Source organism: Marmota monax, unplaced genomic scaffold, assembly GCF_021218885.2.
Source record: "Marmota monax isolate L192 unplaced genomic scaffold, Marmota_monax_Labrador192_F-V1.1 WCK01_AAM20220418_F8-fsc00017, whole genome shotgun sequence".
NCBI classification, from domain to species: domain Eukaryota; kingdom Metazoa; phylum Chordata; class Mammalia; order Rodentia; family Sciuridae; genus Marmota; species Marmota monax.
The window spans coordinates 21,936,710-21,952,963 of record NW_026695241.1 but is presented as its reverse complement, the minus strand read 5'-3'; the positions used below and the strand labels follow the sequence as shown (position 1 = coordinate 21,952,963).

Here is a 16,254-nt window from a genome sequence, read left to right as displayed (position 1 = left end):
GTTAGCATCATTTTACAGACAAACCAGGGTTCAGGCTAGTGGTATAGCTCAGTGGTAGAGCATGTGCTTAGGAAGCACAAGGCTCTGACTTCACTTTAATCAAAGCTGTTCCAATATTAACAGTACTGTTCAGAGATCATGATCTGAGAAAAGGCACAGTAATCACAAAGAAGCCCAGAGCAGCTAGAACTGAGGTGACTTATTGGCTAGGAAATCCACTTAGGCTCTTTTAGTTGTCCTCTCTTCAGGACATTGAAGGGAGTAGACTAAGGATGGGACCAACGCCTTAGAGATTCAGGCTAGAACTAAACGTGTCAGCATGATAATGTAGTACTGAGGCTTGTCTTTTAACAGTAAAATGGCTGGCTCTGGTCAAATGTAGTACCTGTGTCTGAGATGTTTTGTTTTGACCTGGGATTGAACCCCAGGGTTGCATAACCACTGAGCCACACCCCGAGGTTGATTTTTATTTTGAGAAAGGGTCTTGCCAAGTTGCTTAGGGCCTCACTAAGTTGCTGAGGCTGACTTTGAACTCAAGATCCTCCTGCCTCAGCCTACCAAGCCATTGGGATTACAGGCATGTGCCACCTCGCCAGCCCTTGTGATACTTAAGTTTAATAAAATTTTTAAAAGGCACCAGGCACAACTTAATAAATGCAGATTGTGTACAGTGACTAAAAATAATTCCATTAATGAGAATACACAAGCTGATTTTCACTGTGAGTGACGGTAGTTCTGAAGCTGAAGAAACAAATATGGTAGCAAAATTACCATTATATCAGGATTTTTTAACAAATGGAACTTAGCTCTTGTGGTATATACTAGACCAACTTGATTACTGTCCTTGTCATAAAAACCTGAGGACAACGGGAAAGTTTATAGATACAAAGCTAAGCCCACCTGTGACAACAGTAGAAGCCTTGGCTTTTCAACTTTCCCCTTTTGAAAAGACCCTGTTCTTATCGGGAAGAGAATTCATAATCTGAAGAGGAAGGAAAAATTGAGGGGAGAAGTTTCACAGTGCCATGGCCACAGGCCTGCCTGGACCCAGGTGACAACTCAAGTCCTACTTGCCAGGCAGTTTGGCCTCTGAACCTCTTTGAGCAAGTGTCTCCTGCAAGACATGAACATGAACAAGGGCCTGCCTTCCAGTATGATTGACAAACCGTCAACCTCATAAACCTCCCAAAAGTGCCTGGAAGAGGCAACTAATCCAATTCCCAAATAATTCAACCAGCCAATTAAACCCAATGGATGTGTGAAGCTCTCATTGGGTCCCACTGCTTAGGCCACTTAGTTCAGCCACACAAGATTAAACTTGTAGGGCTGGGGATGTGGCTCAAGCGGTAGCACACTTGCCTGGCATGCGTGCGGCCCGGGTTTGATCCTCAGCACCACAGACAAACAAAGATGTTGTGTCCGCCCAAAACCAAAAAATAAATATTAAAAAAATTCTCTCTCTCTCACACTGTCTCTTAAAAAAAAAAAAAAAAAAGGCGAAACTTGTAGCTACAGCTCACGAGGTTCAGCTACCTTCACTACCTATAAGCAGGTGTTCAGTTACTTAAAATGTTCATGTAGCACCTCCCCAGCAACGGCAGGGGAACTGATCTGTGCTATTCAATATCAGGACAGTACTTATTCCTGGGGGTAGGGGTGGACAGGAAGTACTTGAAGTCCAGCCATGTTTTTCAGGGGTGGGGGTACTAGGGATTGAACTCAGGGGCACTCGACCACTGAGCCATATCCCCAGTCTTATTTTGTATTTTACTTAGAGACAGGGTCTCACTGACTTGCTAGCCATGTTTCTTAATCTGGGTGCTGGTTGGTTTTGTGGTGTTGAGTTGGAGAAAATTAAGGTGAGCCAGTTTTTCCCCTCCTTTGCTTTCAGCCTGCATTTACCTCATTAATTTGAGACTGGGATTGCGACTAGGAAAAGAATCTCCTACTTGACACTGGTACCCTTCTCCTCCACTGATTGGACTAGCATAAAAAGGGACTTTTTCTGTGCGATTTCTATTAAAGAGCCTTATGAAGGTTGATGGGCTAGAAATGTCACGACCACATGGCTCAGCATTCACATGCTCAGGGTTAGGGGTGCTCCAGCTTGACGACAGAACTGCTGACCAAGTCTAATGGGGTCACCACCTTTCACCTCTTCTCCTCAAACCCTCCCTAACCTGCCCTACTCATCCAAAAAATGAGAGAAGTGTGGAAGGAAAGAATAAATGAGGGAAAGAACAGGAACAAGGAAGAGGAGAAGGGACAGACAAGTGTCAGTGGCCATCAAAAATGGGGAGATGGTAGACGACACAGGAATCAGATGAAGCCTGGGAAGTTCCACATTAAAAGGTCACTAATAACTCCTATATTAAATCTTGACATTGAAATGAGGAGTAACACCCAGTCTTTTCTGAGAGAGGATTCCCCTAAGACCCTGGCATGATGGCTACCAAAGTTGAACCCAGAGAACCCAAGTAATTAAAAAGCTGCTGCCATTGAGCCACGCAATCCCCCACTTGGTGCCCAGCTGGCCTAGCTCAGCCTTACTACAGCTATCCCCTGCCTTCACTTAACTCCACACTGCTGTGACAAGGCCTGAGGAACTCTGTGGTCCTCTAGTCCCTAAAAAGTTCTGGCCCCAGAGGGCAAACTGATGTGGGGCAAGTTGTCTTATCTGCCCAATAGCTGGGGAAAAACTGTCATTTTGAGATTAAAAAACCAGTCCATAAAAAAAAAAAAAAAAAATTATAAAAAATAAATAAAAAACCAGTCCATGTGATAATGGTTTTGTGGTATTTGCTTATACTTTTTCTAGGGAAAAGCACTTATTTGTCAGAGTAATAAGCAACCATTTTCAGGCAGCACTACCACTCCAGATGCATGCCCCTCGCTTTGCGACTGCTCTGCAAGCCACCAGATACTTTCCCATCAACTGGAAAAAGATTTACTGATGGAATTAGAGGAAAGAATCAGCACAGTCCATGTTCAGCAGGAAGATTCTTTTATGATGGCGAATTTGATAATACACAGTTCAAGTAGGGCCTCAGTCGCTGGTCCACAGGAGGCAGGAAGGTGCAGGTCTGAGACTAACTCCAGGGCTCACACCCCACAGATACTCAAGCCAGGAATGGCGGCCCATGCACCTCCCCAAAGCTCCACCCACCAGCCAGCTCAGTCAGGAACTATGTTGCTTTAATTCTTTTTTTGGCCACTGAAGATAAACTCCACCCGATGACAGGATTCGGCACAACAGTCTCTTTCCAGTCATGATAGGTATAGATGTCCAAGCTCTTGATGAGAAACATTCATTTGACTTCTCTTGCATGGACCAAAGAGATAGAATTTTTCTTTTATGATCTGTTGAAATATTTATATATACTTTAAAAAAAACAACTAACAGTCCATTCTGTGCTCTGTTTCCCTGGAAGGTTTCTCATTGATTACCCCTCCAATAGCTAGAGGGGCTGTGTTTCTGGAAACAAAGAATTAAGACACTTTATGCAATAAAAATTCTAATGCGACACTCAGAAGAAGATGATAGGCTCAAGGGGGAGGAGGGTAGCAGGTGCTTTTGATTTAGGAGCAAAAATGCGGCCTTCCAGAAAAGCCTAGTGGAAACAGAAGAATTAAGGAGCAGGAAAGGCTGCTGGGGAAGGCCCAAGTCCTTTGGGAATCTCCCCAACTACAAGGGACGTCACAGCACCTGAACTTGACTTCTCAGGACTGAAGACCCAACTTCTGACCTTCCACACACCCCTAAGACCCGCACAATAAGCTGGTTCGTCTCTAAAACAGGCTTAACAGGCTTAATCCAAGAATTGGGATTCAGCTCCCTGAGGGCCCAAGCAGAATTCCCTTCAGGCTGCCTCAAGTAGGCATTGCTGGGAGACCCACCAACCAGGCAGCTGGGGGGCCGGAAGGGAAAAGCCAGGAAAGGGAGGCTGCCAAGGCTTGGAGAGAAGCAGCAAAAGGCGACCAGCAACGCAGTGGCTCTGGACCTGGCTTGGCTTTGTGGGGAAGACCTGCTGCTACTGCCATCCCATCCCTGTAGTGGGGACAGACTGGGGTAAGTCTTCACAGCCAGCAGCAGCCTCAATACACTCCCAAATTCCTTTCATATGTATATGTCTATATATATATATATATATATTTATTATTTTTAACTGAAATAAATGCAACGGATTTGGGTTCACGCCCCTTTGCTTAGAGCTGCTCGGTCCCTTGCCCTGAGGGGTTTATGCCTTCGGGCCTGCCGTCAGGCTCACCCCCACAGAGGGAAAGTGGCCCAAGGATGAGGAGAGGAGAGAACACATACCACAACAGGTGACTGGGAGGAGGGCCTACCTCAATGAGACTTCTGTTTCTAACCCTGAGAACCTAAGGAATTGTGAAGGACTCGGAAAGAGGGAGCTGGGGTTAAAGGTCACCGGGCTTTTTATTGCAGTTGAAGCAGACTCGGACAGGATGGTCCCAGCCACGAGAGGGAACAGCCCGGCGGTCATGGGAGCACTCATCACAGAAGCCCTGTCCGCAGGCACGGCAGTGGTGCTTGGAGAGCTTGATGCTGAACTCCTTGCGGCAATTGTGGCAGTGCAGGATCTCATGATCGGGCACCCAGTAGGCAGGCCTGGCCGCGTCCTTCACGAGGCCTGCAGAGGGAAGAAAGGTGATGGTCAGGACACAACATACCCTGTATCCCAAGTCCCAACTGGCAAAAAGGCATCTTCAGATACTGGCTTGCACACCGAATCTCCTATAGTGCTTTTAAAAAATGCAGATGCCCGGCCTCTACCCTGACCATCAGGATGAGAATCTTTGGGGTAGGGCCAAGGCACTGATATTTACTTATCTATTAAGTTCTCCAGGTGAACCTCAAGTATAGCTGCACCAAGACACACTGGAGAACTATAAAAAAAAGTCCTGACCCTGAAGTGAGACCTCCTTCGAAGTCCCAGTTCTGCCGAGCACAAGTCAACTAGTGGCTGCAGGATTAACAGCAGTTACTTCACTTTTTGGGGCTTACTCATCTAACAACCCCTTCCAAGAGCTATTTATGAGGATGACAAGAAATAACATGTCTAACACACTTGCCGGGTCAGTACTCAGTGAGTGAGTCTGGGAAGCAGAGGTAGCAGGCCATTTGTGCCAAGGGCAGCCCCTGCCTCTCCCAGGTGACCCTGAGGGCAGAAGCAACCTGAGCTTCAAGCCTGGACTAATCCATCTAATCCCACATCCTTGAGTCAAAACCTCATCATCTGCTCATTTTGTAGGCCACAATGTTTAAGTTTGACCCAAGCTGTTTTCATAACTGCCCACCCAGGAGACATTGGTCTTTCCCCCACAGTGTACCAAATGATCCCCAGGCCTGGCCAACCCTGCCAAAGTCCTCTACCCACTGGTGGATTTTCCCTCCTCTCCCTCCTCCCACCCTAGCTCCAAGTAGCCCTCACATCTGGATCTTAAAAGCTAAATTAATAATAGCTTGGCTACTGTAGTAAAGGCAGCCACAAGTTCTTTAACTGCTTTCCATCTTGACACTCCTGCCCCCTTCCTTGAATCTAGGCAGGTTTTGACTCACTGAAACAGAGTACAGAAGATGTACCAGTTGGCAGGCCCAGGAGGCTTCTATGTCTTCAAACATTAGCTCTTAAACCCCCAAGTAACCACTTAAGTCCAACTACCACTGGATACACCACATGAAGAAGTCTTGGGGGAGTTGGGGTTGTAGCTCAATGGTAGAGCACTTGCCTAGCATGCAAGAGGCACTGGATTCAATCCCCAGCGCCAATTAAAAAAACTAAATAAAGATATTTAAAAAAAAAAAGAAGTTGTCTTGGGGGAACACAGAGAGGGAGGGCCACTCTGCTGAGCCAAGCTTCCAGTCCCCTTAAGGCCCCTGTAAGTCAGCTTAGACATTCCAGACCAGTCCAGCTGGGCATAATGGTGTATCCCTGTAATCCCATCAACTCAAGAGGCTAAGGCAGGAGTATTGTACATTTGAGGCCAGCCTCACCAATTCTGGCAAAAACCTATCTCAAAATAAAAATTTAAAAGGGCTGGAGATGTGGCTCAGTGGTAGAGTGCCCCTGGATTCAATCTCCTGCTACCAAAAAGATAAAAGTTGAGTCCAGCTGCCATGCTGAAATATCACATAGTAACTTTAGATAATGCCACCAGGAGCAGAATAATTACCCTTTCCTGACTTTTACACCCACACAGTTTTAAGACATAAAATAGCTACTGACAGGCGTTTCATTTCAAGGTAGTGTGTTAGGCAGCAATGGAAATGTAAAGGGATGGCCTCTAGGAACAAAGAGAAAACCAGAGACGCTGCAGAAACAAGCAAATGTAAAATTGTAATTGATTTCTTGATGCCCAACTCCAATCTACCTTTCAAGCCTTTGAAAAATCAATGAGAACCCAGAGTACCCACAAAAACTCTCATCCCACATCCTTTACACCCCAGACAGACACTGCCAGGCCCACCTAGTGGTATGTCAATGGCTGTCACCACGGCTCCCAAGGTGTTCTGCACAGCCTCTCCCACCTTCCGAGCAATGAGTGTTCCGCCTTCATCGTCTACCTGTGCCTCAGCAACATCTGTGGGAAATGATAAAGGAAAAGATGTTGCCTTAGTCATCTACCAAATGGAAAACTCAGGGCCTCAGCAGAGCTCTTTTGGATTCACCTCCTTGGACCACTGTGCTGGCCTGCAGTGATTCCAAGTGTCTGCGCTGTGGGCCAGGTCAGCCCAGACCCTGAAAGTGGTATGACAGCTATTGTCTTTTACCTCCAATCCTTTGTAACTACTTCATAACCTTCTCTTAAAGTAAGCCAGAGAGGTTCTGTAAGCATGACCTAGAAACTTCTCTAGGAAGAGGACTTAGTTGAAGCCATCTCTGATAAGAACTGCAGGCTTTGCAGGGATTAGCGGCTATGTGTGGGTTTCTTCCCTCAGAAGCACCTCCGTGGCTCATGAGTTTGGCCTCCAATAGGCAGGAGCAATATGGTCTGTCAACCAGGTTCAAACTCCACCCCCCAAGAACAGCACTCATAGAACCCTGCTAAGGAAGAGCCTAACAGAGGATCGAGAAAGTGGCTCAGAGATAGAGCACTTGCCTAGCATGTGTGGGGCGCTGGGTCTTCCCCAGTACCGAAAATGAAAAAAAAAAAAAAAGAGCTTAAAGGACGACTGGCTGTGCCAGCAGATCAGCTACTCTCAGAACAGTGATGTGGTTAGGAGCAGGGCTGGGGTAGCAGGAGTCCTGTCCCAGTGAAAAGAAGGAGGATGGACCCCCTCCGCCCTGGAAGCTCTCCGTCCCCACATTACCTAACTGGACATTCCTGGAATCGTAGCAGTTGTCACACACCCTCACGGGTGCAGGCCCCCAGCCCCGCTCGGGCACTGGCCGGGTCTTAGATGAACAGCTGTCGCAGAAGCCCTCCCCACAGGCCCGGCAGTGATGCTTAGTGTCATTGTCTTTAAAGGATGTCGCACACTTGTTGCAGCTCTGTTTTAATCCAAAAACACAACAGAGAGGCAGGAATTGTACATGTCTGTCAGCTGACACAAGATAGGGGAGGTGGGAGCAAATCAGGGAGGTAGGTTGTTTCTCAGTCAGGACCCAAATTATCCAGTAATACTAGTTATCTGAACATAGAAAGGATGGGAGTATTTCCTGTAAGAAGATAAATGAACTGAAGCTCTGTGCTCTCTGGCTGTGAGTGTCCTAGTGATTTATGTATCAAGCCAAGATGACCCTCAAAGACCTTTAAAAGGCTTCTTTCTCCAGATTCTGTATCTATGGCCTCAAACATCTGAGCAATATTAACTGACTCTCACAGGTAAAGAAACTATAACCCACCACAAAGAAAAGACTTGCAGATATTGGGGAATGAAACTGACCAAATTATGTGTACGTGTAAATATTTAGCAACAAATCCCATTATTAAGTATAATCATAATGCACCAATAAAAAAAGAAAATATTTGCGTAACAACACAAAAGGAAATTGGTAATCTAAGGAGAAACTGCCTCAAAGTTCCTACCCGTTCCAATACCCTTTGAGATAACTACACTGGGGGGAACTGCACCTAGTTCACAGAACCAGCTTAGTCCTGGACCAAGCAGTGGAGGAAGGATGGGCTGTACCGGGGATGAAGGGGCATCCTGTCACACCATACCAGGATTTGGGAATTGGGCCTCCAGTAGGCAGGGGCAATCTGGTCTGTCAGCCAGGAAGTCACAGCTTTGGTGGGCCCAAGACTTAGCTCAGACACAGACTGAGCCATGAAGTTCATCCCGTCCAACAAGCGCTGGGCAGCATTGTTGTTGTCCTTCAGAAACCCATCAGTCTGGAATGAAAATGCAGGATCCCGTCATGCTCTGAGTGAAGGAACTACAAGGAAGAAGGGAAGGGTCCCTGGTGCCAACCAGAACTACAAACTCCTTGGCATGGAAAAATGGAGAATCTATGGCTTCTAGGCAATGCTGCACCCAATGGCACTGATTTATTCTTGTTGAATTGACCATAAGACTTGATGTGCAGCTGTTTTAACTCAGGACTTATTTTATCCCTTCGGTATAGGAGGCGACACTTTGTCCATGAAGCATCTCAACCCAGGCTCAGTTAGGAATCCTTCCTCTCTAACCGCTAACACCTACCTACCTCTAGAAATCCTATTTCTGTGTAAGTGCAATATCTATTATGTATGTTGACTCCCTGCTAGCATCCAGAACAGTTTTGGGCACACTGTACTGTACAACCTATGTTAAAACAATCAATGAGCAGACACATAAAAAGCAATGTATTCTCCTAATCCCAAAGATTATGAGAGAAGCAGCCTAAGAGTAAATTTACTATATTATTGTTTTCCTGGAATAGAAACTATCTCATGATTTTACTTCCTCACTTTTAGGTCATATTAAATCCTTAGGATAGCATAGCCTTGGTCATCAAAACCATCTGGCCAGCAGGGGATTAGCAAGGATGGTGGAATGTGATGGACATCATTATCCAAAGTACATGTATGAAGACTCGAATTGAGTGTCAACCTATTTAATATACAAACAGATATGAAAAATTGTGGTATATATGTGTAATAAGAATTGTAATGCAAAAAAAACAGTACATGTATAAAGACATGAATTGGCGTGAACATACTTTATACAAAGATATGTATAATAAGAATTGTAATACATTCTGCTGTTGTGTATTTAAAAAAAAAAAAAAACTCATCTGGCCAAGGATGTGGGCTCCATAAAGAAAACTATGCAACAATAACAAATTTCAGTGGGCACAGAAATTGGGGGTGGGGAGTAAAGGAAAATAAGGAAATTCTCAATTTCATGTAACTGTAGGAATCAGGAAAAGCTAAAGGTGGATTGGCAGGTAGAAATGGGCTATTTTAACTCTGGAATGTTCCCCAACGGCCCATGTGTTAAAGGATGGTTTTATTGGAAGGTGGTAGGAACTTTAAGAGGTGGGGCCCAATGTGAGGTTTTAGGTTTCTTTCTCTTTGGATTCCTGGCCATGAGATAAATGGGACTTTCCCATCACAATGTACTGTATTGCCACAGGCCCAAAGCAATAGGGCCAAGTGATCAGGGACTGATACTGAACCAGAGCAAAACTTTCTTCTTTAGAAGTTGATTATCTCAGGTATTTGCCAGATAAGGAAATGTGACTAATATAGACAGCAAGTCAATAGAAATTATACCTCAAGGGGACAACAGAGTGAAATAATTCCTTTTTGAGAAAACCACTTGTCTTTTTCCATGAAGGGAAAAGGTGTAGGATTTGTTATGATTTATGAATAATTCCAAGTGTGAATAGTGACTTTTCACTCTTTTTCCTTTTTCCTTTTTTTTGGGGGGAGGGGGCAGTGAGGAGTGGGAGGAGACAAGATCTCACCAAGTTGCCCAGGTTGACCTTAAACCCCAGGTCCAAGTAATCTTCCCAAGTAGCTAGGACTATAGGCATACACTACATCCAGATGTGAACAGTGATTTGATGGAATGAAAGTACCAAATCACTGCCTCCTAAACAGGTCTGTTTTTCCAAAACCTTGCATTCAATGTCAAATTAAAAACAGTAAATAAAGTAAATAAAGGTCTACAAAAATTCTACTTCCTAGCATATCCTTCAAGAAAATTTCCCAGAACAAAGAAATTATTTTCTTACATAAAGATGGTCACTAAAACATTTTTATTGCTCATAAAAAATTCATTAAAAAAACATAAATGTCCAAAAATAAGGGAATGATAAATCCCGACTATAGTCTTGGACAAAATGAATTCTATCATGAGAAAAATGGCATTTAAATCACAATCAGGCTGGGCATAGTGACACATGCCTATAGTCCTAGCTATTATAACTCAGGAGGCCGAAACAGGAAAATTGCTTGAGTCTACGAGTCTCAGACAAAAACAAGCAACACAGAAAGTTTCTGTCTCTAAATAAATAAATAAATAAACAAGCAAAAAAAAAAAAAGACTGCATCTATAAAAACATCTGCATATAGAAAATGAGTGAGAACATTAGAAAATAAAGCTGTATTTGCTAAAGGACAATGACAGATTAATTTTTAGCTTACTTCACTTAAAGTTGTGCTCCTACCATTTATGCAAGAAGAAATAAAAACAATTCAATAGCTGTAACAGGAAAGGCTTCCAGATCTTGCCTTTCTACAGCACTCATGTTTTGAAATTCATGGCTAACCTTCCTTCTAAACAAGCTCCACTTCTTCCTACACATGAATAACTGAACAAAACAAAAGAAAGGAGGAAAAAATCAATGTAAGAGTTCTTACTCCAGGCCACACATGCACAATCTCTGTCCGCACCACTGTATCCACAGGATCTTGGTTCCCAAACCAGTACTGCCGGCTACGATAGACCACGCCACAGTTAGGACACTCGATCACATATCTAGGAGGAGGAGGATAAAGTATTATCCACTCAGGCCCTTGGGAGACAAACACCAACAAACCTTTAGTTACGTTGTTTAAACTCACCCAGACCAGGCATATTTTGCGAGACCCATCCAAGGAGAGTCGGTGGAGGCAGATGTTTTGGGCACTACACTGACTTCCTTGCCTCTCTCATAGCAGGCCTGCAACATGGAGCACTCTGCAAGCTTATTCTAGGTACACCAGCCCCATGCCCTCTTCACTTCCCCACTCCCCGCAACTATACTGGTTGAGGGTTTCACACCCCACTTAGCACCTAAGAAGATTTGTTTCTCTCAAGAAGCCAGTGCTCTGAGAGATAATAAAATGTGTACCCATCCCAGGTCTAAAACCTGGGCTCTAAATTACACACTTATCACAGAAAGGAGACATACATCAAAACTAATTTAGCTGGATGCAGTCGCACATGCCTATTATCCCAGAGACTCAGGAGGCTGACACAGGAGGATCAAATCTTCAAGGCCAGCCTCAGCAACTTAGTGAGGCCTTAAACAACTCAGCAAGACCCTGTCTCTAAAAAATAAAAAGGGCTGGGGATGTGGCTTGGTGGTAAAGCACCCCTGGATTCAATCCTCAGTACCAAAAAAAAAAATCAATAAATAAACATACATAATAAATAAATAAATAAATAAAGCCATAAAGACATGTATTCTTTTGAATACAGCTGGGGAAAAGTTCCAAAGGTATTCAATTTGAATATCGAACACTTCAGGATGCAGCAAAGGGCAGCCCCAAGCCAATCTTTCCAAAGGAGAATGCATGCAAGCAAGCCTGCTGCTGGAGCAAGGAAACGCTTTGAGAACTCACCTTGCAGGTATAAACTCGGTTGTCATACTGGTGAGAATACCTGCAACGGCTCTTGGCTTCGTGAGGCACTCCTTCCTTCCCATGATTCATGCTGTTCTTACATCCAACCCTGAGGGAAACCCCAAAACAGTCAATGAGAGAGCAAAAGGAGCCAGCGCCACTTAGAGAAAGGCCAACCCTAGCCAGGCACAGGGCTAAAAGCAGATCTTTGTTACTGGGACTCAGAGGGCAGCTGACCCTGGAAATCCAGAGGCCCCTCTGTTACACTTACAATCAACAGTGTGACAGAGATAGAGCAAGCATCTCCCTTGTATGGGGAAAAAAGAGTTTCTTCTTGCAAAAACAGACCTTGTCCCAACAGGAATGGAGGAGCCAGAAGACACCAACTTAACCAAAGATGAAACCTGCATGGCTCTCAAGAAACTAAAAATCCAGAAAGGGTGAAATGGAAAGTTAAACCAGAACAGGCTGCCAAGATGCAAAATGCAAGCCAACCCCCAAAAGTTGGCAATGCGTTAAGGGGAGGCTTAAGCCAAACAAGAAAAACTTCCAAATGACAGTGAGCTCCGTCATCCTGACAAGGCAAAAACAGAGGTCAGGACTTTGGAATTTTGCTGTAATAAAACAGAAAATTCTGGAAACCCAGTGAGGCTCAGAATGGAAAAGTGATGATCCAGAAGTGCTGAAGCCCCTCATGCTGGGTTCACAGGGAGAACAGAAAGGAAGGTAAGTAATATGGCAACTAACATGCCTCTTCCCATCCCAAACTGAACTCTCCAAGATAATTCTTGGCTCTCTTTAGCCTCCACTGTATAATCCAAGAGCCAAGACCTTTTTACCCAGGTCAGAGGTGGTTCAGTACCACAGCAGGTAGCCAAAAGACCAATACAGAACTGGGCTCAGGTCTCTGCCTGTAGACAGGCAAATGTTGGCAACATGGGCAGTGATCCTGATATGAGCTAAGTCCATGATGAAGGGAACTTGGGGAATATCTATAGGACATGGAGACTGCATTCTGACCTAGACACACTAGGTTCAATCCCCTGGGGTTGATCAGACAAGGCACCCAGTCTGTGATTTAATAGCCATCAACAAGTTCAATTAATACATCGATCTTCAGATGTAGGTCCAAAGAGCAACAGCAGCATCACCTAGGAATTTATTAAAATCCAAATTCCCAGGTCCTACCTCTGACCTACTGAATCAAACTGTGGGGAAAAGGGCCCAACAATCTGTTTTAACACAGTTTTCAGGTTTTTCAGATGCATACTAAAGCTTGAGGAGCACTGTTCTAATCCCTCAGTAACAAAGAAGGGCCCATGGACCAGCTACACAGGCAATGACCTGGCCCTTGTTCCAGATGCAGAAGAATCTTGGGTCCCACCCAGACCTGCAGGTTCAGAAACAATATTTTATCAGCTTAAGGTAATAGATATGCAGGTTGAAATTTGAGAAGCACTGCCCTAACTCAGTGCTCTCAGATTAAGCTATACCTTTGAATCATCCAATGAGTCTTCTAAATACATCAATCCGGAGATCTTACCCCAGATCCAATAAATGAGAATTCCCAGAGGTGGGGCCCCAGCCTAAATAATTTTGAAAGCTCCCTAGAAAATTCTAGTATGTTCTAATCATTTGCCCTCACAATGAAAAGAATCAGCTAGGTTAAATATATATCACAAGGTTTTGCACATGGCTTGGGCATGGGCAGGGAGGTTACTCACATATTAGTTTAATAAATAGCAACCTATAAATAAACGATTGAAAGCCCTGGTTAAAGACACAGAGAAGGGGCTGGGGATGTGGCTCAAGAGGTAGCGCGCTCGCCTGGCATGCATGCGGCCCAGGTTCGATCCTCAGCACCACATACAAACAAAGATGTTGTGTCCGCCGAAAACTAGAAAATGAATATTAAAGAATTCTCTCTCTCTCTCTCAAAAAAAAAAAAAAAAAAAGACACAGAGAAAAGCACAGAACCCCAAATCTTCTGTCATAAAAACTGCCCAAAACAGAAACCAGTTAACTTCACATCTACACCAGTTTAGAATCTTCAGAGAAACCTTCATAACTATGTACCCTTGAAGCTCTTGCTATCTCAAAGTGTGACTCATCATGATAACCTGGAAACTTGTTGGAAATGCACCATCTTGGGCCTTGCCCTGGATGATTTTAATCAGAAACTGAAATTTAGAAAGACCCCAGGTGACTGGCACATACACTCAAGTGAATGACTACTCTAATCCTCTAGTACCTGGAGGCGGAGCGGGACTGGCCTCACTTACCCACAGCTGAGGCACAAGGAGGAGCAGGTGAAGTACTCATCTGGAAAAAAGGAGCTGTGAGCCATCTGGTCATCAGGGATCTCACCGCTGAAACGGTCACTCAGTGCCTGCCAAGGAGGGAAGGTGACACATGAAGGTCCTCAGCAGAGAGCCTGTGCTTTGGCCCTTCCTCTTCCTGCCTTTTACTGCTAGCATATTTCTTACCAGGACCACAGGCAAGGAGGAAACACAGTAACTGCTGCTCTTTACCCTCAACCTTGACCCAACCTGTACAGTCCTCAACACAGGAAACCTTGGAAAGAACCCATTTGTGATGGCCCATTGCCTAAGAGGTAAAAAGTATGCAGAGTTATGTTCTCTCCTAACTGCTGGGAGGTTATAAACTACCTCACACACTCAGTATTTTATTCAAGACCATACAAATATTGACTATCATCTTTTAGGAAGCTGGAGAAAACACTGAGGCTCAAGAGGAGAGACTCAAAGAGAATGGCTCCAGAAAGCCAAGAAGTGAGCTGGGTTCAGTTCCAACCACAGATGTCCACTTGGAGTTCACTAGACAGTAGAACTATCCCAATGTAGATAATAACATATCCCTGGCCAAAAAACAAGGAAGAATTATTATAGCGTTTCACAGTTATTTATCAACTCTACTAGCCTACCAAATGGCAAATAGCCAAAGTAAATGCCAAAAAGAAAGATAAAGTATTTGAGAAGCAAATAAAATTTTATGTTGAAAGGTGGAATCCATTTTTAATCCTCTGTTGTCATTCATTACTTTATATTCAAAGAATTCTTCAAACTAATTATTGCAATGGGCCTTCTAGGCTTTAAAAATTATCCAGTGGATTCTGTTCAGAGTTTCTGTAGTCCCCCAGTCTGAGACAGCCAGACACGATTCAGGGGAAGAGAAGGGAAAGTAGCTGAAAACAAAAGAACGAGATGTTACTTCCTTTAATGAAAAGGGCGAAGAGGGGCTGGGGTTGTGGCTCAGCGGTAGAGTGTTTGCGAGTAGCAAGCGCAGGGCACTGGGTTTGATGCTCAGCACCACATAAAAAAATTAATAAATAAAATAAAGGTATTGTGTCCAACTACAACTTAAATATATATATATATATATATATTTTTAAAAAGGGGCAGAAGAAATTTTAAGATGAAATTTGGGAAAGGGGAAGATTCGATATTAAACTCAAGCTCAGAAGAATTCCCACTTAATGAGAACTTATTTAAGATTCCTTTTCAGCTGGCTATAGTGAAACACACCTGCAATCCCAATGACTTGCGAAGCTGAGGCAGAAAGACTGTAAGTTCAAGACCATCCTTAGCAACTTAGCAAGACCCTATCTCAAAATAAAAAGGGCTGAGGAGGTAGCTCAGTAGTAGAGTGCTCTGAGTACTACAAAAAATAAAAAAGTTTCCTTTTTCTATTTTCAATGAAGTCTTAATACCAAGAGTTGCAAACTTCAGTGCTAACAGAGGCACATGCTATCAATGCTGAGTCCAGTCAGGTCTACTCTTGTCTTCACAAGAGTAGTGGCCCATGACTCACCCAAGGGCATTTAAATTCAGGATTCACAAAGAAAAATGGGCAGGCCCATTAAACACCATCTGCTAGTGATAGCTGACCAAGTTGCAATCCTTGATTGAGATTAAGAAAAAATGGTCTCACAAATAATAATGAATATTAAGTCATATCCTCCTTGGGTATAATTTTGTGAGGAATACCTTAGTAAAAGTAAAGATTTTAAGAGAATATGAATAAATTAATGAATAATGAGAATAAATGAGAAGCAGGGCTTCACCTTCTTCCACACATGGTTCTCTTCTCTCCTACTTGTAAATGAGACCCATCCTTTAGGAATTATTTTGATCCTACCTCTTCCAATAAACCCTTCCCAACCACTGAAAACAATATTCCTCTGCCCTTTCTGAAGCCCCTTGGTACTCCACTCCCAAACTAGATATAGACAGTAGTGCAAGGTATGGGTCTATTACATGTATTTTTACCTCCAAAATAGATCATAAATGCTATGAAAGAAGTTCCCTACTTTTGTACCCTCCTCCAAATCCTAGCTTTGGTCTCCACAGACACTCAATTCGGACCTTTAGAATGAAGTGGCCTGGCACCAAGCCCCACTTGCAAACCAACTACTGTTCTTCCTTCCTGGTCCCAGGCTTCATCCCATTCCCA

At 43.9% G+C, this 16,254-nt stretch overlaps 1 protein-coding gene across 1 annotated transcript in view; it reads right to left on the bottom strand.

The window, feature by feature from the left end:
* Window positions 1-2,987: 2,987 nt before the first annotated feature.
* Window positions 2,988-16,254, bottom strand: part of Zfyve1 (zinc finger FYVE-type containing 1) — a 60,028-nt gene continuing 46,761 nt past the window's right edge. Inside the window, exons 5-12 of the mRNA XM_046440964.2 lie at window positions 14,064-14,170; window positions 11,782-11,890; window positions 11,020-11,117; window positions 10,816-10,933; window positions 8,188-8,358; window positions 7,334-7,514; window positions 6,490-6,603; window positions 2,988-4,652 (exon numbers count right to left, since the gene is read on the bottom strand). Coding sequence (XP_046296920.1) covers window positions 4,420-4,652; window positions 6,490-6,603; window positions 7,334-7,514; window positions 8,188-8,358; window positions 10,816-10,933; window positions 11,020-11,117; window positions 11,782-11,890; window positions 14,064-14,170 — 1,131 coding nt within the window. The 3' untranslated portion in view covers window positions 2,988-4,419. The remainder of the gene's footprint in view (window positions 4,653-6,489; window positions 6,604-7,333; window positions 7,515-8,187; window positions 8,359-10,815; window positions 10,934-11,019; window positions 11,118-11,781; window positions 11,891-14,063; window positions 14,171-16,254) is intronic.